This window comes from Arachis hypogaea, chromosome 14, assembly GCF_003086295.3.
Source record: "Arachis hypogaea cultivar Tifrunner chromosome 14, arahy.Tifrunner.gnm2.J5K5, whole genome shotgun sequence".
Lineage (NCBI taxonomy): Eukaryota > Viridiplantae > Streptophyta > Magnoliopsida > Fabales > Fabaceae > Arachis > Arachis hypogaea.
The window spans coordinates 22562057-22585335 of record NC_092049.1 but is presented as its reverse complement, the minus strand read 5'-3'; the positions used below and the strand labels follow the sequence as shown (position 1 = coordinate 22585335).

At 37.2% G+C, this 23279-nt stretch overlaps 1 protein-coding gene across 1 annotated transcript; it reads right to left on the bottom strand.

The window, feature by feature from the left end:
• Positions 1 to 12802: 12802 nt before the first annotated feature.
• LOC112742409 (uncharacterized) lies at positions 12803 to 14063 on the bottom strand. Its single transcript, XM_025791646.1, has 3 exons — positions 13990 to 14063; positions 13331 to 13704; positions 12803 to 13203 (listed from the first exon to the last, which is right to left on the bottom strand). Exons 1-3 carry the CDS (start codon positions 14061 to 14063, stop codon positions 12803 to 12805), a joined length of 849 nt encoding a protein of 282 aa, XP_025647431.1.
• Between the last annotated feature and the right edge of the window lie 9216 nt (positions 14064 to 23279).

Here is a 23279-nt window from a genome sequence, read left to right as displayed (position 1 = left end):
AGCTTCTCTTAGCTTTCGCTTCAAGGTCCTTTCATGTTGAGGATCAGCCTCAATAAGAATACTTTTGTCCTTGCTCTTGCTCATATGAAAGAGAAGAGAACAAGAAAGTATGAAATCCTCTATGTTACAGTATAGAGATTTCTTGAAGTGTCAGAGGAAAAGAAATAGAAGGAGAAGGTAGAAAGAGAAGAATTCGAACTTATCAAGAGGGATAGAGTTCGAATTGTTGATAGTGGAGGAGTGTTAGTCCTTAAATAGAAGGATGTGAGAAGAGGGGAAGAATTTTCGAAATTGAAGTAAAAGATTTTGAAATAATTAAAAGAAATTTTGAAAATTTGATTGATGATTTTTGAAAACTAAGATTGGGAAAGAAATTAAGTGATTTTTGAAAAGATTTTGAAATTAGAAATCAAAAAGATATGATTGAAAATTAATTTTGAAAAAGATGTGATTGAAAAGATATGATTGAGAAGATATGATTGAAAATCAAATTAAAAAGAGAAAGTTTTAAAATTAAAGTTGATTACTTGACTAACAAGAAATTAAAAGATATGATTCTAAAATTTAAAATTTGATCCTTTCTTAATAGGCAAGTAACAACTTGAAAATTTTGAATTAAAATACTAATTGTAGCAAGGATTTTCGAAAATAGAAAAAAAATAAAAAAATGGAAAGAAATTGATTTTGAAGAGATATGATTGAAAAGATATGATTTGAAAAAGATTTGATTTTGAAAAATTATGAAGATTTGAAAAAAATTTGGATTAAAAACAAAATATTTTCTCTAGTGTCATCCTGGCGTTAAACGCCCAGAATGGCATCCATTCTGGCGTTTAACGCCCAAAATGCTACCTTTTTGGGCGTTAAACGTACCTGGCTGGCGTTTAAATGCCAGTTTTCCTTCTTCACTGGGCGTTTTGAACGCCCAGCTTTTTCTGTTTAATTTCTCTGCTGAATGATCTGAATTTTCAATTCTCTGTATTATTGAAAAGACACAATTTTGAAAATATTTTTGAATTTTTAATGATGAGAAACAATAAAAATGCAACTAAGATCAAATAAACAATGCATGCAAGACACCAAACTTAAGAATTGACACTAAGATACATAAAATATTTTTGATTTTTATGATTTTATAAATATTTTGTGATTTTTCGAAAATTATATGGAAAAGAGAATAAAGAGATTCAAAACTTTTAATAAGAATTCCAGGAATCATGCAATGTTAGTCTAAAGCTTTAGTCTAAAAAGATTAGACATGGCTGACCAAGCTTCAGCAGGACATTACATTCAGCAGCTAAATTGATGAGAATCAATCAGCTTTTGTGATGATAAGAACATCACCTTGAAACTCTAGAATTCATTCTTAAAAATTCTGAAAAATAAAAAGAAAAGTACCTAATCTAAGCAACAAGATGAACCGTCAGTTGTCCAAACTCGAACAATCCCCGGCAATGGCGCCAAAAACTTGGTGCACGAAATTGTGATCATCAACAATGGCGCCAAAGGACTTGGAGCTCTCAAACGTGAATCACACTTTGTCACAATTCCGCACAACTAACCAGCAAGTGCACTGGATCGTCCAAGTAATACCTTACGTGAGTAAGGGTCGATCCCACGGAGACTGTCGGCTTGAAGCAAGCTATGGTCATCTTGTAAATCTCAGTCAGGCGGATTCAAATGGTTATGGAGGATTGATAATTAAAAGATGAATAAAACATAAAATAAGATAAAGATAGAGATACTTATGTAATTCATTGGTAGGAATTTCAGATAAGCGTATGAAGATGCTTTGTTCCTCTTGAACCTCTGCTTTCCTATTGCCTTCTTCCAATCATTCATACTCCTTTCCATGGCAAGCTTTATGTTGGGCATCATCGTTGTCAATGGCTACTTCCCGTCCTTTCAGTGAAAATGTTCTACGCACGCTGTCACTGCACGGCTAATCATCTGTCGGTTCTCGATCATGTTGGAATAGGATCCATTGATCTTTTTGCGTCTGTCACACGCCCAACAATCGCGAGTTTGAAACTCGTCACAGTCATCCCTTCCCAGATCCTACTCAGAATACCACAGACAAGGTTTAGACGTTCCAGATCTCAGGAATGGCCGCCAATAGTTCTAGCCTATACCACGAAGGTTCTAATCTTAGATTAGAAACCCAAGAGATACACATTCAAGCTTGGTTGCATGTAGAACGGAAGTGGTTGTCAGTCACGCGTTCATAGGCGAGAATGGTGATGAGTGTCACATAATCATCACATTCATCATGTTCTTGGGTGCGAATGAATATCTTAGAGAAGAAGTAGGCTTGAATTGAATAGAAAAACAGTAGTACTTTGCATTAATTCATGAAGAACAGCAGAGCTCCACACCTTAATCTAAGGTGTGTAGAAACTCCACTGTTAAAAATACAAATGTGATAATGGTGGTCATTGGCTTCGGCCCCAGAGAGGGAATCCGAAGAACCGAGATGAAAATACAATAGTAAAAAGTCCTATTTATAGAGAACTAGTAGCCTAGGGTTTACAGAAATAAGTAATTAATACAGAAATCTTCTTCCGGGCCCACTTGGTGTGTGCTTGGGCTGAGCATTGAAGCTTTCACATGTAGAGACTTTTCTTGGAGTTAAACGCCAGCTTTTGTGCCAGTTTGGGCGTTTAACTCCAGCTTTTGTGCCAGTTCTGGCGTTTTGACGCCAGAATTCTTAAGCTGACTTGGAACGCCGGTTTGGACCATCAAATCTTGGGCAAAGTATGGACTATTATATATTGCTGGAAAGCCCAGGATGTCTACTTTCCAACACAATTGAGAGCGCGCCAATTGGGCTTCTGTAGCTCCAGAAAATTCACTTTGTATCAATTTTGAAAATCGAGGCAAAAGTTATGATCAGGCAAAGTTCACCGAAATCCCCTTTTTACCAATTTCACATGTTCTCAATTTTTACGAAATTCTCAAGCTACATCCAACTAGATCAAAACCAGACTTCCATTTCCAGCACACTCTACCCTTTTAAATCACAATTCATCATTCCCAGTCATCAAATACCACATATATGACACTAAGATCAATTCTCCACCAACACCTACACCAACCATCAATTTCTTCCTACCACTTATCATCATCAATTCCATTCATACTTTATATCCACATCCAACAACATACAATCATTCAAATCATCATACATCATATCTCAATATCATTATTTCTCAACATAACCTTATCAATTCAACATGAATTTTCAATAAACCATCATCAACAACCACATAATTCCAACCTATCCTATAGGTTACTAGCCTAAGTGTCCATGAATATTATATACTACATAGAGAAAACCAAAATCATACCTTGGCCGATTCCCAATATGCGCTAAAATTACCAAATTGACCTCAACCAAGCTTTCACAAGTTCTCAAACTCAATCAAGCCATCAATTAATCTCCAATAAGCACCAACCATCAATATTCCAAGCTATACACATTAATGTGCAATAAATTAGTACCTAGGGTTCTTAATTATTCAACTTCACAAGGGATAAGGGTGAACTTACCTTACCCACAGTTGATTAAGACAAACCCCATTAACTACCCGGTGCTAGATTGTACCTAATTAATCAAAATAACAAGAACTACACATTCACCATAGCCAAAAAGCGAATCTATTTTAGAATGAATAACTAGGAAAGAAATTGGAAGTTCCTTACCACTTTGTTCTTGCATGTTTAATTTTAACACTCTTGGTTGAGAAATTGGGTGTTTGGGTGGAATTGAGTTGTGAATGTCCACCGCATTGTGTGAGAATGGTTAATTGGTTTGGTTTCCATTAACGCTAGTCTTTCACTAAGTAATTAGTGAGTTGACTAGGACTTATAGATTGAGATCAATTACGCCTTTTGACTAATTCTCAAGGAGGATTGACTGATTTGGATTGATTCCACACAATTGCCATGTTTGCGGTCCATAACTAGGATAAGAATCCTAAATTCCCCGATTCTTGCCAAGAGTTGCCATTTACATTCCTTGCATGCTCATTTACTTTCTTGCTATTTACATTTCTTGCTCTCTTGATTTCATTCCCAATTTCCCCATGCTCCCTCATAGCCAATGACATGACATTTCATTGCAACTCGTAGGGAAGAACGACCCGGGAGTGAGATATTCTCGGTTTATATATTTGAGTTTGTATTGTGATAACATTTGATTGATGATCAATTATTAGATTTGGACTATACTTGCAACGTCATTCCTATTTTTAGTGTGAAAATCCAAACACATGCTTTTGGGCATTGTCAAATTTGGCGCCGTTGCCGGAGAGTTTCAATTGTGTTGTTATTGGCTATTGTAAATATGTTAATATGTAAATAGCTTGCTTGTTGGTTGTCTTTGTTTATGGTTAGGATTGGGATCCCGGAGGACATTGGAGATTCAAGCCATTGGTGGAGAAGTCAAGCACAAGCCATCATAGCAAGGGCTCTCCCAATTGTCTAACTTAAAGACATTAAATAAAACTGCTCGATAACATTGTTCTAACTCTCCTCTTTTTATATATATTTTGGCCTAATCGCATGTTTGCTTATTTTGGTTAGCTTAGGATTAATTTAATTTTGAGATTATATAGGTTAAGTTTGGTTTGGATCATGAATTTATGGGTTTTTGCATGTTTTGGTGTTGAATTTTGATTGAGTTAAGGCTTAGAGCCTTAGATTTTGAAAGAAAAAATTTTGAGAAAAACAGGGATGTGCGTGCACATACTCGCGTGCGCACGCACACAGCAACGAAAATTCACCTTCCGTGCGTACGCACCCAGCTATGCGTACGCACACAAGCCTTTATGCCCTCTGTTCGCAGCGCCAGCACGCTTTGTGTGCGCGCGTCCTTCTGTTTTTTGTGACCTGTGCGTGCGCACGTACCTGTGCGTACGCACACATGCCCTTTTTCGCACTCTTTGTGCGAACGCACAAGCTTGTGCGCTTGAACACCAACTTGCTTCCCTTCTGGTGGGAGCGTTGGCACAGCATGTGCGTATGAACCCCTGCCCTCTTATACTTTTGTGCGTGTGCACGGATCTGTGTGCGAGCGCACGCATGATCATGTCAAAAAAAAAAAACCACACCTGTGCGTGCGCATAGCTCTGTGCGCACGCACAACCTTGGGAACCCCCTCTGCTCGCAGCACATGCATCTCTTGTGCGTGGGAACACCCCCTCTTTTCCCCTTCTATGCGCCCGCACACGCCTTTGTGCGTGCGCACAGGCCTTATGTTCATTCTGTTCGCAGCGTCCGCGCCCTGATGTGTGCGCGCATAACCCCTTTTCCGCCTAGTGTGCGTACGCACACGTACCTGTGCGTACGCACACCCCTGAATATTATATACTACATAGAGGAAACCGAAACCATACCTTGGTCGATTCCCAATATGCGCTAAAATCACCAAATTGACCTCAACCAAGCTTCCACAAGTTTTCAAACTCAATCAAGCCATCAATTAATCTCCAATAAGCACCAACCATCAATATTCCAAGCTATACACATTAATGTGCAATAAATTAGTACCTAGGGTTCTTAATTATTCAATTTTACAAGGGATAAGGATGAGCTTACCTTACCCACAGTTGATTAAGACAAATCCCACTAAGTACCCAGTGCTAGATTGTACCTAATTAATCAAAATAACAAGAACCACTCATTCACCATAGCCAAAAATCGAATCTGTTATAGAATAAAGAATTGGGTAAGAAATTGGAAGTTTCTTACCACTTTGTTAAAATGAAATCGAAGAGCTCGACGAGAGCTTCGCGTGGCAACTGACGGCACGCAAATCGGAGCTCCGGAGAGTGAAATATGGCTCCAAGAAGAAGATGATGAATAGTGAACTTTTGGAACCCTACCTCTCTTCTCTCTTTTCACGTTGCTGCTGGTTTTGTGGTGTTAAAGTGGCTAAAATGGCCACTTAAATGGATTTATATAGTGTTGGTCGTAGGTCCAACTTGGGCTCGGTCCAACCCGTTAGCTTTTTTAACTCGTTTGGCCAACTTCAGGCTAAACTTTTAAAATTAATGCCCGGTTTTTGACTTCTATTATTTTATAAGATTTTTGACGATTTTCACTTTTTCTCATGCGGTACCAGGCAGACTTGAACCGGTTCAACCGGTTCAACTACCGGTTTGTAGTTTTTCACGGTTTTTCGCAGAAAACGCATTTTTTGACTCAAAAAAACCCACTGAGTCCAAAAATCACATTTACATCCTCTAAATCTCACTCTATTTTTCGGACTCTATATTGGTCAATATTAATTAACTAATTAAGCATTTAATTATTCGCGGTTCTTACAACCGGCCCGAGCATATATATGTATATATATATATTAGGGAACCCAAAAGAAACCCAAAGTACATAGTTACAAAATCTATTTCTTCAAAATAACCTCTAAAAGGAGTTAATATAGGATATATATAAACAATGGAGATAATAAGTATCTATGTAATACTTATAACCAAAATAAAGCCCAAAAGATAAAGATCTTCGCTAAATTAGAAGCTCCAGCATGCCTCAGCGAGGAGCCTCACGTCCTGCATCTGAAAACCACAAAATTCGCATGGGTGAGAACCGGAGGTTCTCAGCATGGTAACAGTACCCACATATCTAACATATAATGTCTTGGGAAAGCCGAAGGCAATCCTAGAACTTTCAATAGATAATTAAAGCTTATAAACATAACTAATCCATGAGAAAGTAATAGGCAAATGGCTAAGGGTCTTCGGTCTATGTAAAACTCCCCTTTCCAACTCCTTCGAACCTCCCAACTACCACCAGAACCAGTTGTTACAAACACATTTATTACATACACAGAAATCACAGGTAGAAAGAATATACAACAGATAAACAATTAGCAAGTAGTTATGCAGTCAATTAGACATTCCAAACAAAACACACCAAACAATCGTATAGATGCATATGATGCATGCCTGACCTAGTGGCTGATGAGTCTCATTTGTCGGTTATAAAGCCAACGTGACAAGTCCTGGTAGCTAGGCATTGGACTGTCCCTCTGTCGTGGATTCTCAACTAGAGTAATTCACAATCATAATCATATAACACCCACACTGGTGTTTATCCATGGGACTGAGCTCATCCGGAACTTTCACAGTGTCCAGCCACACTTACGACATAGGGTCAGCAGAGTATCGAGTCTCAACCTGGAACACGTGGTGGCTAGCCACTGCTTTTACCCAGGAAAACTCGTATCTCAGATGTTTGGAAGTGCAACAATCACATTATCATTCATCAAGCATATATGCATTCACACTCAGCGATAATTCAGTATTAATACAGCTATTCGGCTCATAACAAAATCCACAATTAGCCATAATTCATTATCACATACAGCCATTCGGCTCATATCATACACATCACTTCCACCAACATCCTCAGCAACTCATACAATCATCACTAATCATGGTTTATCATTAATTTTCCCTTTACTTCATCCACAAGTTACCATCTTCCCTAACTTCTTCTCATAACTAGGCATTCTATGAGGATTTAAGGCTAAAAGGATGAAAATAGAGGCTTAGAGGTTTGAAAATTTGGTTAAAAACACAAAACTCACATTTGTTGAAAACAGGGTCACGCGTACGTGTGAGTACGCGTTTGGACCAAGGTTGCGAGAACCGTACTGGTCAATGAACCGGTGAGGTCACTGGTTCAATGGTTCACTGGTTCGACCGGGGTTCAACCGGGGTTTAACCGGTTTAATTAAATATTAAATAAAATTATTAAAAAATCTAAAAATAATTTTAAATATATAAATTTAATAATTTCTAACTTAATAAAATTTAAAATTTTACATAATAAAGAGCAGAACTTCAAGAGGAGAGTTATGTATAGTCAGCACCTAAGCATAAATATGCAGCATATACATATAGTATTCTTCCATACATATGTCTTTGAAACAAGACTAAAAATGCACAAGTACAAGCATAAAAATCAAAACCATGTAAATAACATGACAGTTATGTCTAAATTGTTAATAACCACAACCCCAGCAGCAGTTTAAATACAACACTAAGAACAACACAACAATATTATTAACAAAAAAATACAGATTATTGTGTAATATAAATTATTAACAATTAATCAATAACACAGCAAAAAGAACAATTATTAACACCATAACAAGAACAAAGCAACAGCCAACAACACAGCAAAGAGGTTTGCAAGAATTGCAACAGCACACCATTTCATACCATAACACAGCAAGAACGACTTTCCAATACACAACACAGCAAGAACACAGCAAAGAGGAGAGGACTCACCTACCAGAATATTCAGCGAGCACGAAAGAGCAGAGGGAGGCGACCACGGCAAAGCAGAGGGGGCTGGAGAAATTGCGGTGAGCACGGCAGATCAGAAGGATACTGCGACGAAGGAGAAGGAGGAGCGACCGACGACTAACGGATGACGCACACGAATGGAACCCGACTAACAAAATCATGAATCCATCAAAATAGCAAACAAATAAATCATGAATAGATAACAAATAAATCAAAATCATGAATCCAAAATAACCTCAGAAAACCATGAATTCAGCAACCAAAATCATGAAGTCCAGCAAAATTCAATATACATCAAATTTATTCTCAAATTCAACATACATCAAATTTATTCAACATTTGATTAATCATGTAAAAAGAAAAATAAAAAAAATTAATAAAGCTAGGAACAGAGAAGAACAGAAGCCCAGAACAAAAAATAAAAACAGAAAGAACAGAAGAAGAGCCAGAAGCCCGGAACTAACTGCAAGAGAAAGAGAGAAGAGAAGGCTAGAAGCTCGAGCCTCGAAGTAGAGAACAGAACGACCCGCGACGCTGAAGTGACAACCCGCGACAATGGTGCTTGCTCCGGCGTCTGTTTGATTCACGGCGGCGGTTGTCCTTCGTTGGCAGAACGGTAGAACCTCGAGCCTCAACGAGCTTAGCGCTTGGGAGTGGGAGTGTTCTTCGAAGAGTAGCTGATTAGGGATTTAGGCAACACGCGTTCTTCAGCCTTCTTTCAACCGCGCCGGTTCGCCTGGTTCGCGTGTTAACCACCGGTTCTGCCGGTTTTTCAACCGGTTTTTTTTGCAATGCGATTTTGTAGGTGGACTGGACTGGCTAGGTGACCGATTTTTGGTTAACCCAGTTGAACCGGCTGGTCCAGTCCGATTTTCAGAACATTGGTTTGGACCTTGTCGCGTACGCATTACTCTTCCCGCATACACATGCACCAAATAGAAGCACATGTCCGCGTATGGAATGTATGCATACGCATACAATGCACCAGCTCCAAAAAGTGCTAAGTCCAGAATTTTCAGTTTGCACAGCAAACTTTGATCGAGCATAACTTTCTCATTTTAAAATATTTTTCTTCTGTTCTTCGAACGGCATAAACATTTCGGACCAACTTTTATTTCTAAATAAGTTTGACACAAATCGAAGGTCCAAAAACCAAGTTATGCTTCGCCAAAGTTGGGCCAAAATCATAATTTTCACAAAACCAAACAAACCTCAATTTTTAAAACATACACTTTCCAAATCCTTTCTAGTTCAACCAACCCCTTACCAATTCAGCCTCATCTACATTCCAACTTCCTTATTCAATCCACAACACATCGATTCTGTATTTTTATCAATCTTAACTCAATAATCCAAGTTCAACAATTCACAATATACATGATCAATTACTTGTGATAATTTCCATATCAACTTTAACAAAATCTCACTTCATCAATAATCATGTATACCAACACCATGTCACTTACAATTTTACATGCCTTATCAACAACTAACATCAACCACAACCACCCAAGACCATTATCTACATAATCAACACAATCCATATCATTCAATCAACTACATCAACAATTCAATTCCTATCTTAAGGTCTCTTGCCTAAGTTTTCACAATACATTATATTTTAGATACACGAAACTGAAACCATACCTTGGCCGATTCCCCGCTCAACCCGGAACACCTCGAATTCAATTTTTCCTCAACTTTCAAGACTCCAACACTTCCAAAAATAGATTTCTAGCTTGCAATCCACTTCAAACTCCCAAAATCTCCATCAAGCTTCAATCCACTTACATACATATATTGCCTAATACACATAACATACACTCACACATACAAACTCAATAACTAATCACAATATTTCAAGTATTTCACTTAGGGTTGAGAATCTTACCATACCCAAGGATTAAAGGGGGGTGAGATTAAGCCTTTTCCTCAAACTAATTGGATCCTATAACATCAAAGAGCTCAAAATCTTAAAATTTTCACTCAAGATTTTCGAAATCAAGGGATGAAAAACTGGAAAAAAAAGTGTCTTACCTCTTGAATGATGTTATGTGTTTTGTAGAGCTCGACATGCCGTAGTCGCGTGGCCGCAAACTGTGCGACAATCGGAGCTCCGGATCAAAAGTTACAAGGATTTGAAGATCAAGCTAGGTTTATATTTTCATGAAATGTTCTTCCATTCCCCATGTGTGTTTCAGTGTGTTTGATGTTTGGAATGGGGAGGGAAGAGCTGTGCCCTTCTTTAATGAGCTGATGAGTTGGGGCCATGGGTTCAGTTTGGGCCTACAGATCTAGTTTGAGCCAAATTCTTTAAAATTAAATTATAAAATTTTATTTTCTGATTTTATAAAATAAATTTTAATTTGTGGGTTATTTATTCATTAATTAACCAAATTTTACAGATTGTATATGTTAAATTTAAATTATTAAAAAATCTTAAAAAAACGTTTTAAATGACTTTATACAAAGAATTCCCTTTTTTTACATGTATTACACCCACTATTATTATTGGTCGAAATGAAGGTGTTGAGCACTTGCACTTGCCACCACGCACCACCTATCATCATGGTCCTTTTTCGTCAAATTGGTTAAACTCATGATCATGGTGCGGAATTTATAACCCACAAACTAACCGGTAAGTGCACCGGGCCGTACCAAGTAATACCTCAGGTGAGTGAGGGTCGATCCCACGAGGATTGATGGATCAAGCAACAATAATTGGGTCATTGGCTTAGTCAGGCAAGCAGAAAATAATGTTGAGTGTTCAAAGAGCATTAAACAATAGTTCAGAAATTAAAATAGTAAAGTAATTGAGTTGGGAATAAAATATGAAAAAGGCTGTTAAGGTTTCAGTGTTATCTATTTTTCCGGATTAACTTTTCTTATTAACTATTTAAATCATGTAGGATTTAATATATGGCAAACTATATGTGACTAGATCCTAATTCCTTAGACCTTTCTCCTCTAAAATTTATCAACAGCCAATTCCTTAGTCAATTAATTCCAATTAGGGGGTGATGATCAAATTCCAATTTATATGCGACAAAAACTCTAATTACCCAAATATAAAAAGATTATATGTCACATATCCCATTAAATCCAGATAATTAAAATTTAGGAGAATATGTTTTCAAGCTGTTGTTCAAGTAAAGAGCTTTTCCAAGTTATACAAGAACTCAAGTAGAAAGAGGGTCATACTTCCGTTCCACCCAAATTCATAAGATAAAGAGAGAAAACAATTCTTAAATTATAAATCAAAACATGAATTAAAATAGAAAAACAATAAAATCAATCCATACAATAGATAGAGCTCCTAACCTTAACAGTGGAGGTTTAGTTGCTCATGGTAAAGGGGAAATAAGGATTCTGATAAACTGTGAATTGTGAATTGGAATGGAATAATGTTGTTCTAGAATCCCCCTGTTGGAATCCCCTTTTATAACTAATCCTAATTAATTTAAAATCTATCTTCTAAAACTAAAATAATATATTTTCCTATTTTAAAATAATATTTAAATTTAAATCAGAATTAATTATGGCAATCAACAAGTCTTCAATTGATGGATGGGGACCACTTGATTCCTTCACTCTGCAGCCTCTGAACTATGCTTTCTGGGCTGAAAACTGGGTCGAAACTTGGCCTGAAATCGCCCCCAGCATTTTCTGTGAATTCTACATGGTGCGCATGTCACGCGTACGCGTCAGTCACACGTATGCGTCGATGGTCTTTATCGCGTGTTACGCGTACGCGTCAGGTACGCGCACGCGTCGCTGAGCAACTTTGCTTTTCACGCGTACGCGTCAGGCACGCGTACGCATCGCTCCTCGCTGGTCAGCTCCTTGGTTTCTTCTCTTTCTCTGCAGAAACTCCATCAAATCCATCCGAATGCTACCTAAAATAAACAGAATTGCACAAGACTCAAAGTAGAATCTATAGTGGCTAAAAGATAATTAATTCTTGATAAAACTTAATAATTTAAATGCAAATTCACTAGGAAAAGATAGGAAAGATGCTCACGCATCAGATCACAATTGCCCTTATTTATCTGTCCAATTTCTCCGACTAATAAGAGTTGAGTAATAATATATATATATATATATATATAATATTAAAATTATAGTGAACTCGTAGTTTTTACCTCGACTCGTTAAGCTAACTCAAAATCGTAATTCGTTGAATCATAAGACGGAACGTAAATATGATTCATAAATTATAAAAATTTAAAAAAATTTAATAGCAAAAACTAATTTTACAGAAAATAAAATAAATCTCAAATAAACTAAATTACCCATAGAATTATAACTAATATATATATACCATAACAAGTTAAAAGTCACAATTCAATACAAATTCACAACTCACAAGTTCATACGACATTAAAATAAATTCAAGTAGCAAATAAACCAACCAAACTACTAGAATGAACAACTAATTAACTAAAATCTAAACAAGTTATTTAATAATCATTCTATTCTTCATCAGTCATAAAATCTTCACGAGTTTCACAAACTTCTGCATTACCATCTTCATCATTATCAGGAACATGAGGAAGAGGTCCTTGGAGAAGTTCTTCAAACTCATCATCATCAAGATAAGGAATTTCCAAAGGATCCTTAGAGGCACCAACAATTCTATTACCACTTGCTTCATCATTTAAATCAGGATCTGGAATTAGAGCATCTAAATCTTCTTCTTCTCCATCTTCGTCAGCAACAATCCACTCTTCATCAAAGTCCAACTCATCAAGACTATATTCATAATCAAGACTTCTTCTTGTTTGTTTTTTCTTTGCTAATCTTGAGTTTGTCATCACAAACAAAACATCATTCATGTTTTTAGCTTTTAAACGGTTTCTCCGTTTTGTGTGAACTTTTCAAAAGTAGATAAAAATATTAGTCAAATTACAAGATAGAATTGAAAAATTAACAACCAAATTTATAAAAGTAAAATGCAACTTATATTTAATTACTAACCATCTCAAAAGTGCTCCAATTACGTTCACATCCAGATGAACTACATGTCAAATTCAAGACACGAATTACAAATTGTTGGAGCTCTGGATGCAGATCTCCATAAGAATCCCACCATTGAGCTGGAGTTTTAGTATAAATTGCATTTTGAGCTACTTTACTACCAAAAAACTCTTTTCGAGTCTTAAAATCTTCAAGTTGAACATCCATCTTAGTGATTAAATTTGGATTTCCTGTCATCCTTTCCATACAAGCATAAAACTGCTTCTTAAGCTCATAAGCAATTTTAAAACCAGAACTATAATGAATTTGAGGATTCAAATAATAGCCTGCAGCATGCAATGGCCTATAAAATTGGTTACCCCATCTTGCATAAAAAATATCCCAAATAGGTATATAACTAAAACATAAAAAAATTAATAAATTAGTTACAAAATAAACAATATTTTTAGAATTGAAGTTGAATCTGATTCCAAATTAATAGTATTTCCTAGCTGTTCCAGCAAGGCTGCTATATGCCACACAGTCACACACCATTCAATATTCAAAGTTTTCAACTCTCTCTAGCTTTTACTTTTCTACCTATGCCGTTATTACATTTTACAATTACATTTTATACGTATCATTCAACATTATGTACAACTCTTATGCATTAATTAAAAAATAAAATAATTAGACACTTTACCCTGTCTCAACTCCTTGAAATGCATCTCGTATTTTCTCCTTTGCACATTTTATTTCTTCATAAATAAATCCCATTGCCGGCTTTTCTTCTGAATCCACCATATGAAGCACATGAAGAAGAGGGTAGGTATCCCTCAAGCAAAATACCACTTCTTTCCAAAACACCTTATCTAACACCACACTTGTAATTATCCTTCCATCTTTTGTCTTTACAAATTTACTAGAAGTCCATTGATCAGAAAGAAAAATTCTTATTAAGGAACCTTTGTTGTCATTGAGACATCCCAAAGTAAGGTAAGAAGTTGCAAAACGGGTCATACCCAGCCTCACTAAATCTTTCCCCTTAGTATGGATGTGTAGTAGTGCAATAAGAGTAGTTCTAGCATATATGTAACTAGTAATCTTTCTACCTTTATAAATTTTTTCCTTGTGAAGTGTTATTTTTTTCTAAGTCTTCTAACATTAAATCAATGCAATGTGCTGCACAAGGTGTCTGATGAGCGGATAATTTATACCCTTTTTGGCATTGTTTTTACATAGTTTTTAGTATGTTTTAATTACTTTTTATTATATTTTTATTAGTTTTTATTCAAAAATCATATTTCTAAACTTTACTATGAGTTTGTGTGTTTTTTTGTGATTTCAGGTATTTTCTAGCAGAAATTGAGGGACCTGAGCAAAAATCTAATTCAGAGGCTGAAAAAGGATTGCAAATGCTGTTGGATTCTGACCCTGCTGCACTCAAAATGGATTTTCGGGAGCTACAGAAGCCCAATTGGCATGCTCTCAATTGCGTTGGAAAGTAGACATCCTGGGCTTTCCAGTAATATATAATAATTCATACTTTGCCCGAGATTTGATGGCCCAAACTGGCGCTAAAAGACAGCCTAAAACTTTCTGGCGTTAAACGCCCAAACTGGCACCAAAATTGGAGTTAAACGCCCAAACTGGCACCCAAGCTGGCGTTTAACTCCAGGAATAGCCTATGCACGAAAAAACTTCAATGCTCAGCCCAAGCACACATCAAGTGGGCCCCAAAAGTGGATTTCTGTACTATCTGCACTTAGTTACTCATTTTCTGTAACCCTAGTTACTAGTTTAGTATAAAAACTACTTTTAGAGATTTATTTTGTCTTTTGACCATATTTGAAACGATATGTAACTTTTATCATCTTTACACGTTTGGAGGCTGGCCTCACGGCCATGCCTAGACCTTCTTTCACTTATGTATTTTCTTCGGTGGAGTTTTTACACCCCATAGATTAAGGTTTGGAGCTCTGCTGTTCTTCATGAATTAATGCAATTACTGTTGTTTTTATATTCAATTCATGCCTACTTCTTCTCCAAGATATACTCTCGTACTTAATTCAGTTAAGTCATAATGAAGGGGTGACCCGTGACAATCACCCACTATCTTTGTTACTCGCTTAGCCAATATCCCCGTGCCTGACAACCACAAGCGGTCTACATGATGTTCAACGTAGTCATTGGACGACAGCTGGAGTATATTCTCTTGGATATCTAATTGATGTGCGGAAAACGATCCGACATAAAACTCACCGGCAAGTGTACCGAGTCGCATCAAGTAATAATAACTCACATGAGTGAGGTCGATCCCACAGGGATTGAAGGATTGAGCAATTTTAGTTTAGTGGTTGATTTAGTCAAGCAAATCAAGAGTTGGTTGAGTGATTTGTGATTAACAGAAATTAAATTGCATGAAAAGTAAAGGGAGAGGGGTAAATTGTAGGAAATTAAAGAGAACAGAAAATAAAAGTGCTGAATCTTAAAGAACAAGAAATTAAATGGCAGAAACTTAGAACGCAAGAAATGTAAATTGCAGAATCTTAGAATGCAAGAAATGTAAATTGCAGAATTGTAAATGGATCAGGGATGTGGGATTGCAAAAATTAAACAAGAGAGCAGTAAATCTCAACAAACAGAAACGTAGAAGATGGATCTAATTGAACCGGATCTTAATTGCAAATGAAAATAAACTTAGTGTAGCAATGTAACAAGGAAATTGAAATTGAAAGATGTAGATCTTAGGACTCAAGAGACTAGATAACCAAGTCTAGATCTCACTGCCTTCTTAGATCCAAATTTAGAATTCAATTGCAAGAGATTAAAAATCAAAACAGAAGAAAACTTGGATTCAAATCTCAATTCTCCAATGGTGCAGTGAAAGAAACAAAAAGAGATCTCAAGGTGAGATTGAGACAGAATTTCCTCAATTCTTCAACACCCAAGACTCTAAATCTCCAAATAGCTCAAAACCCAAAAGTTCTCTACTGTGAATACTATGAAAACTCTTAAAGAAAACTTCTCAAAAAAAAGCTCTCCTTAAAACTTCAAATCCTAAGCTATTTATACACTTTCTTCAAATGATCATTAAGCCTTGACTTGGGCCTTTAGTCTTGATGGAATTGGGTTGATAGTGGCCTCCGTTGATTGCTCTTGGTGTTGGGAAGAAATCCATTAGTGAACCGGGCCATGAACCATTCACGTTTGAGTCAACGTTTGAGGCAAACGTTGACTCAAACGTCACTTGTGTAAACTTATGCAGCTAGGCCGAGATGCTGTCATCCACGTTTGGCTCAACGTTTGAGGTCAAACGTGGATCTCCCCATGCTTTCTTTTTGGCCAACGTTTGGCCCAACGTTTGAGGTAAACGTTGGCGCAAACGTGGCTCACTCAATGCATCAAACAGAGGTGCTCTTCCTTGCTTTTATGGCGCCAATGTTTGACCTCACGTTTGAGGCAAACGTTGGTTTGCTCCAGGGGTGCTTCTCCTTGCTCATATGTGGCCAACGTTTGACCTCACATTTGAGGCAAACGTTGGCTCAAACGTTGCCATCCCTTGCTCCTTCTTCAGCCAACGTTTGGCTCAACGTTTGAGGCAAACGTTGGCGCAAATGTTGGCTCTTCTCCAGGGTGTGGTTGCACTCTTCCTCACGTTTGAGCCCAAGTTTGAGGCAAACTTTGGCTCAAACGTGAGTCCTTCCTCTTGCCTCTTGCTATCACCCTTTTCCTCAACCTTCTTCCAAACTTTCTTCTACCTATCATCAACCAACAATTGCATCAAAGCTATGCTCTAATCATGAGAGTTATTCTTTTTCTTGTCATATAAGCAATTATGGTATAAAACTCATGAAAATGCATCAATTCATCCATAGTTGATTGAATCTAAGGAAACATGAAATTCCACCCAATTGGCTTACTTGTGGCTTAAGAAAGTGCATAAAACTAAATGAAAACAAAGAAAAAAGACTAGTGAAACTAGGCTAAGATGACTTGTCATCACAACACCAAACTTAAAAATTGCTTGTCCCCAAGCAAGAAAAGAGTTATTAAGAAGAAAGAATGAAAACAAAAGAGAATGCTCATGTTAGCAGAGTGTTATTGGTAGCTCATGGGGTTTTATGCAGATATGTAACTACTCACTTCTTATTGACAAGTAGGCCTAGAAAGTTCTCTTTAAGCATCAAGCAAGACACTGCTATGACCTCTCATTATTCCTTTGTCCTTGTTTACTGAATTTTTTTTCTTTATAAGCTTTAGTTCAGTGTCATGTGTAACAAACTCTTTTCTTTATTTATGCTTGACACATTATTCACTTTAGACACTTGGCTCACATCCCTTCTTAGATCATTGATGCCCAGCACCTCTTTGGGTTACTAAATGTCTTGTAGCTAGGTTGCTCTTGATAGTGGACTTTCAGTTGATAATCCCGGGTTAGTTAACCCAAGTTACCAAGTGTTAATGCACTCCAAAGAACTTAATAATCCAAGCAGATCCTAGTACAAAGACACCACAGGCATATATTCTAAAGTTCAAACTATTGGTGTCTAGCTTTGTTTTTTTTATTTTTCTTTTGTTCTGTTGCCACTTTTGGCTTTTTCTCTTCTCTTTTTGTTTTTCTTTTCACCCAAGGACTTTTATTTTGTTGAGATTCATAGACAGTGAACTACTTTCTTCTTTAAAAAGAGAACAATCTATTCCTTTTATTCACTAATAGTGAGTTGCCACACAATCACACATACATGCCACCACTTACTATTATTTGACTTCTAGCTAACAATGAACCATCTTACTTCATGCTTCAAACATTTCTTTTATTGAATTGAAAAGATGCAGGGGACAAAGCATGCATTAGTTAAGTGAAAGTAAACACACAAGCACACACTTAGACTAACTTACTTATTTTAAGAAAACAAACATAATGCAAAGACCATTAACTAAAATGACCTAATAAGGATGCAAAGACTACTTTATACAGAAATGATGCATGCTTTCTTTGTAGTAAGGAGCAGGTCCACCTTTCATGTATCAGGCTTTTTCTTGCTTCTTTCATTTGCTTAGGTGTTGGTGTTCCCTGTGTCCATGTCTGTTGTCTGTTGACCCCGCCAAAACCCAGCTTTATTCATCGCCTCCTCTACTCTATCTTCAAGTCTCATAGCCTTGCTTACTTCAATCTCACTTTTCCCTTTGAAGAACTCATCGAAAGTTGGAAATGCTGGATCCATGTTGTGCAGATGCTTTCCAATATAGTTCATTTTGATTTGACTATTTATGTTGTAGTCGGCTTGGACTTCATATCTTGCATCCTGGAGAGTTGTGAACTCTTTGAGAGCCCTCATATTTTCAGCTTGCATTTGTGCTAACTTTCCAAATGATTCGTGAGATTGAAAAGCATGCTCCTCTTGCATCACGAAGAATTTTGACTCAAACTCACTTTGTCTGTTCATCATTCTCAGCTGCCATTCCTCTTGCTCTTGTTGGTTTTTCATGTAATGGGAATGGTATTCCTCTTGCCTTTCTTGAATTCTCATGTATTGTTGTGATAATCTTCCAATTGCTTCCTGCATTTGAGTCATATCTAGAGTGTTATGTGGTGGAATGTGTTGCTGTTCTTCTTCCTCTTGTGGCTCTTCTTCCTCCATTGGTTCATTTCTTTGCCTTCTTCTTGGTAGTCTTCGGCTCTGCTGTGCTTCAGTAACGATCATCATTCTTTCAATGGTTATAGGCATGCCCGGGTTCAGCCATGTTGGATTTGCCTCTTCCATTGAGTGTTCTTTGACCACCTAACCATCACAATAAGACAACAAAGATCAACATTATCAAACCGTGGCAAGAGTACTTCTTTTATTAACAACTATGTGAACTCTCATTCCTTATATCTATTTTAACCGTGACTTTTCTTGGAGGACACCAAACTTAATGTTTGGTCATAAAGTTGAAAAAAAATGTTTCTTCCTCCAACTAGTGTTCTTGAAATCCCAATGTCACTCTTGGTTAAATATTTATAAGAAATGCTTTCATAAAAAAATTTTCTTTTTCTCTCTTTTTTTTTTCATTGGTGCATGATTTTTTTATTTTCATGAAGAGAAAGGAATTTTTTATCTTCTGAAAATGTCCACCTATGCAGACACCAAACTTAGTGTTTGGTCATCTGCTTTATCAGGATAACTAAGCATACAGTATGAAAATATTTGTAACACTGGTTTGGTGTGCTTGAAGGCACACCAAACTTAGAAGCCTTAGCATATGTTTCAAAACAGTGCATGCATTCATTAATTACATTCATGAAAAGAAAAGAAATCATGCTCAGGTGATCATAGCTTATTGAATTTTAAAATGACATAAATCTTAAATCATGGGTTGCCTCCCATGGAGCGCTCTTTTATTGTCACTAGCTTGACACTGGGGCTTTCTTTTATGGTGGTTGATGATTGTAGTGCCTCAACTTGTCCCCCCTGACTGTGATCCTCCTCTTTGTTCCTTGATGTTCAATTTCAGCATGTTCTAATGAAAGTATACTGCTGATAGTGTAGTAATCATCAGTCTGTTGGTTTGTTCCCAGTTGTTGGTAGATCAATTGTACTTTATCACCTTTGGACAGCCCTTCTGTTGGAATCTTTCTGTTCTTCCAACCCTTTTTTGTTTTGTTCTTGTGTTTCTTCCTTCCTTTTGTTGACCTTTCTTCTTTGGCCGTAGGTTTACCTTGGAGATTTCTCTTCTTAGTGGCTAACACTACAATGTCCTCTTGAACTTCTTCATTATTTTGCATAGATTCTTTCCTTCTTTGATTTTTTGAATCATTTATCTCTTGTTTGGGAGGGCAGTTGTTGTCTGTCTTGTTGATTTCCTCCTTCCATTGTAGATTTTCTTTATTTTCTGTACCATCCTTCTTTTTATGATTGAACTGTGCTTCTGGCAGTAAACTTAGAGTGATACTCTCATCATGCATCCTGAGGGTTAATTCTCCTTGCTCTACATCTATGATGGCTCTTGCAGTAGCTAAAAATGGCCTTCCCAAGATGATTGAATTGTTTTCTTCCTCTTCAGTGTTCAGTATTACAAAGTCCGCAGGAAAAATGAACTTATCAACCTTAACTAAAAGGTTTTCAATCACTCCTTTGGGGTATACTACTGACTGGTCCACCAATTCTAAAGATATCTGTATTGGTTTTACCTCTCCTATGCCAAGCTTTTTCACTAATGATGATGGAATTAAGTTTACGCTTGCTCCTAAGTCACACATCCCCTTGTTGATGAGTAGATTTCCGAGTGTGCAAGGTAGGAAGAAACTTCCAGGATCTTCCAGCTTGGGAGGGAGTCCTTTTCTGGTGAGCGCACTACATTCTTCAGTGAGAAGCACAGTTTCCTTCTCCAACTAGCTTCTTTTCTTGTTAATGAGTTCCTTCAATAACTTGGCATATAAGGGCATCTGTTCCAATGCTTCAGCCAAGGGAATGTTGATTTCCAGCTTCTTGAAAGTTTCCAGGAACTTGCGGAAGTGTTGATCCTTGGATTTTTTGTTGAACCTCTGAGGGTATGGTAGTGGAGGTGTAATGATCTTTACCCCTTGCTGCTGTCCTTGAATTACTTCCTTTGAACTATGTGGCTGGTTGTCTTTCTCTTTGAGTTTCTCTGGGACATTTCTTCTTGTTGTCATGTCCTCATTGTTAGCTTTCCCTTTCTCTGATGGTTCTTTGTTGCTATCCAAAGGCTTCCTGGTCACCTCCTTATTGTTGTCTATCAATGTTTTTTCACTCCGTAATTGTATAGCTTTGCACTCTTCTTTTGGATTAGGAATGGTGTCACTTGGAAGTGAGCTTGAAGGTTTCTCAACAGAAATCTGTTTGGAGATTTGCCCAATCTGCCTCTCTAAGCTCTTCAAGGAAGCTTCATGGTTCTTGGTTGTCATTTCTTGGTGTTTCCACATCTTGTCCATCAAGGTTTCCAAGTTAGTGATTCTTTGAGATTCTAGTGATGCTTGTGGTGGGTTGTGAGGTGTGGATGGTGGATGGTAGGCATTTTGGTTGGTGGGTTGGTTATTGGATTGATAATGGCTGGGGTTGGAGTAGTTGTTTTGAGATTTTTTGTAAGGGTTTTGGTTAGTTTGCTGTTGGGTGTGGTTTTGGTTGTTTCTTGAAGTGTTTTGGTTTGAGTTCCTCTGCCATGGTTGTTGGTTCTGGTTGTGATTATCTCCCCATCTGAGGTTTGGGTGGTTCTTCCAGGATGGAATGTATGTGTCACCATACACTTCATTCTGTCCAGAATTTTGGTTGTGCATGTACTGGACTTGTTCTTGCTGCTGCTCCCCTTGAGTTTCTTCATTTTGCACCCATGTGGATGATGGTTGGCTTGTGTTAACTGCTGCAACTTGGAGGCTATCAATCCTCTTGGCCATTTGCTCAAATTGTTGTTGAATTTGCTGCTGCATCATCTTGTTTTGAGCCAAGATTGAGTCTACTCCTTCTAGCTCTATTACTCCTCTCCTTTGTGATGGTTGGCGGTTTCTTTGATGAGCAAAGAAATATTGATTGTTGGCCACCATGTCCACGAGATTCTGGGCTTCCTCAGCAGTTTTCATTAGTTGTAGTGAACCTCCAGCAGAATGATCTAATGCCTCTTGAGATTTCAATGTCAGGCCTTCATAGAAATTTTGCAGCACGTCCCATTCATTGAACATCTCTGGAGGACACTTTCTGATTAAGGCCAGTACTCTCCTCTGCTGTGGGTTATTGTTAACCCCTCCTCCTGGATTAGATGGATCTCCTTCCATCTCATGATATTCTTCCTCAGATTCTTCCTCTCCAACAATATTTTTTCCTCTTTCAGCTCTTCTTAACCTTCTAAGAGTTCTCTGGTCAGTTTCAGATAAAACAGGAATGGATCTCCCTGTACCTGACATACAAACAAAACAAAAGAAACACCACCAGTAACACTTCAATCTATTCCTAGAATGAAGTTTAGTTTAAGCAAAATTTCAAACAGTTAGTGGGTTAGTCAAAAATTAAAGAAAAAGTGCTTGATCTAAACTACCACCTCACTTAATCATTGTCAATCTATTCAATCCCCGGCAACGGCGCCAAAAACTTGATGTGCGGAAAACGATCCGACACAAAACTCACCGGCAAGTGTACCGGGTCGCATCAAGTAATAATAACTCACATGAGTGAGGTCGATCCCACAGGGATTGAAGGATTGAGCAATTTTAGTTTAGTGGTTGATTTAGTCAAGCAAATCAAGAGTTGGTTGAGTGATTTGTGATTAACAGAAATTAAATTGCATGAAAAGTAAAGGGAGAGGGGTAAATTGCAGGAAATTAAAGAGAACAGAAAATAAAAGTGCTGAATCTTAAAGAACAAGAAATTAAATGGCAGAAACTTAGAACGCAAGAAATGTAAATTGCAGAATCTTAGAATGCAAGAAATGTAAATTGCAGAATTGAAATGGATCAGGGATGTGGGATTGCAAAAATTAAACAAGAGAGCAGTAAATCTCAACAAACAGAAACGTAGAAGATGGATCTAATTGAACCAGATTTTAATTGCAAATGAAAATAAACTTAGTGTAGCAATGTAACAAGGAAATTGAAATTGAAAGATGTAGATCTCAGGACTCAAGAGACTAGATAACCAAGTCTAGATCTCACTGCCTTCTTAGATCCAAATTTAGAATTCAATTGCAAGAGATTAAAAATCAAAACAGAAGAAAACTTGGATTCAAATCTCAATTCTCCAATGGTGCAGTGAAAGAAACAAAAAGAGATCTCAAGGTGAGATTGAGACAGAATTTCCTCAATTCTTCAACACCCAAGACTCTAAATCTCCAAATAGCTCAAAACCCAAAAGTTCTCTACTGTGAATACTATGAAAACTCTTAAAGAAAACTTCTCAAAAAAAAGCTCTCCTTAAAACTTCAAATCCTAAGCTATTTATACACTTTCTTCAAATGATCATTAAGCCTTGAATTGGGCCTTTAGTCTTGATGGAATTGGGT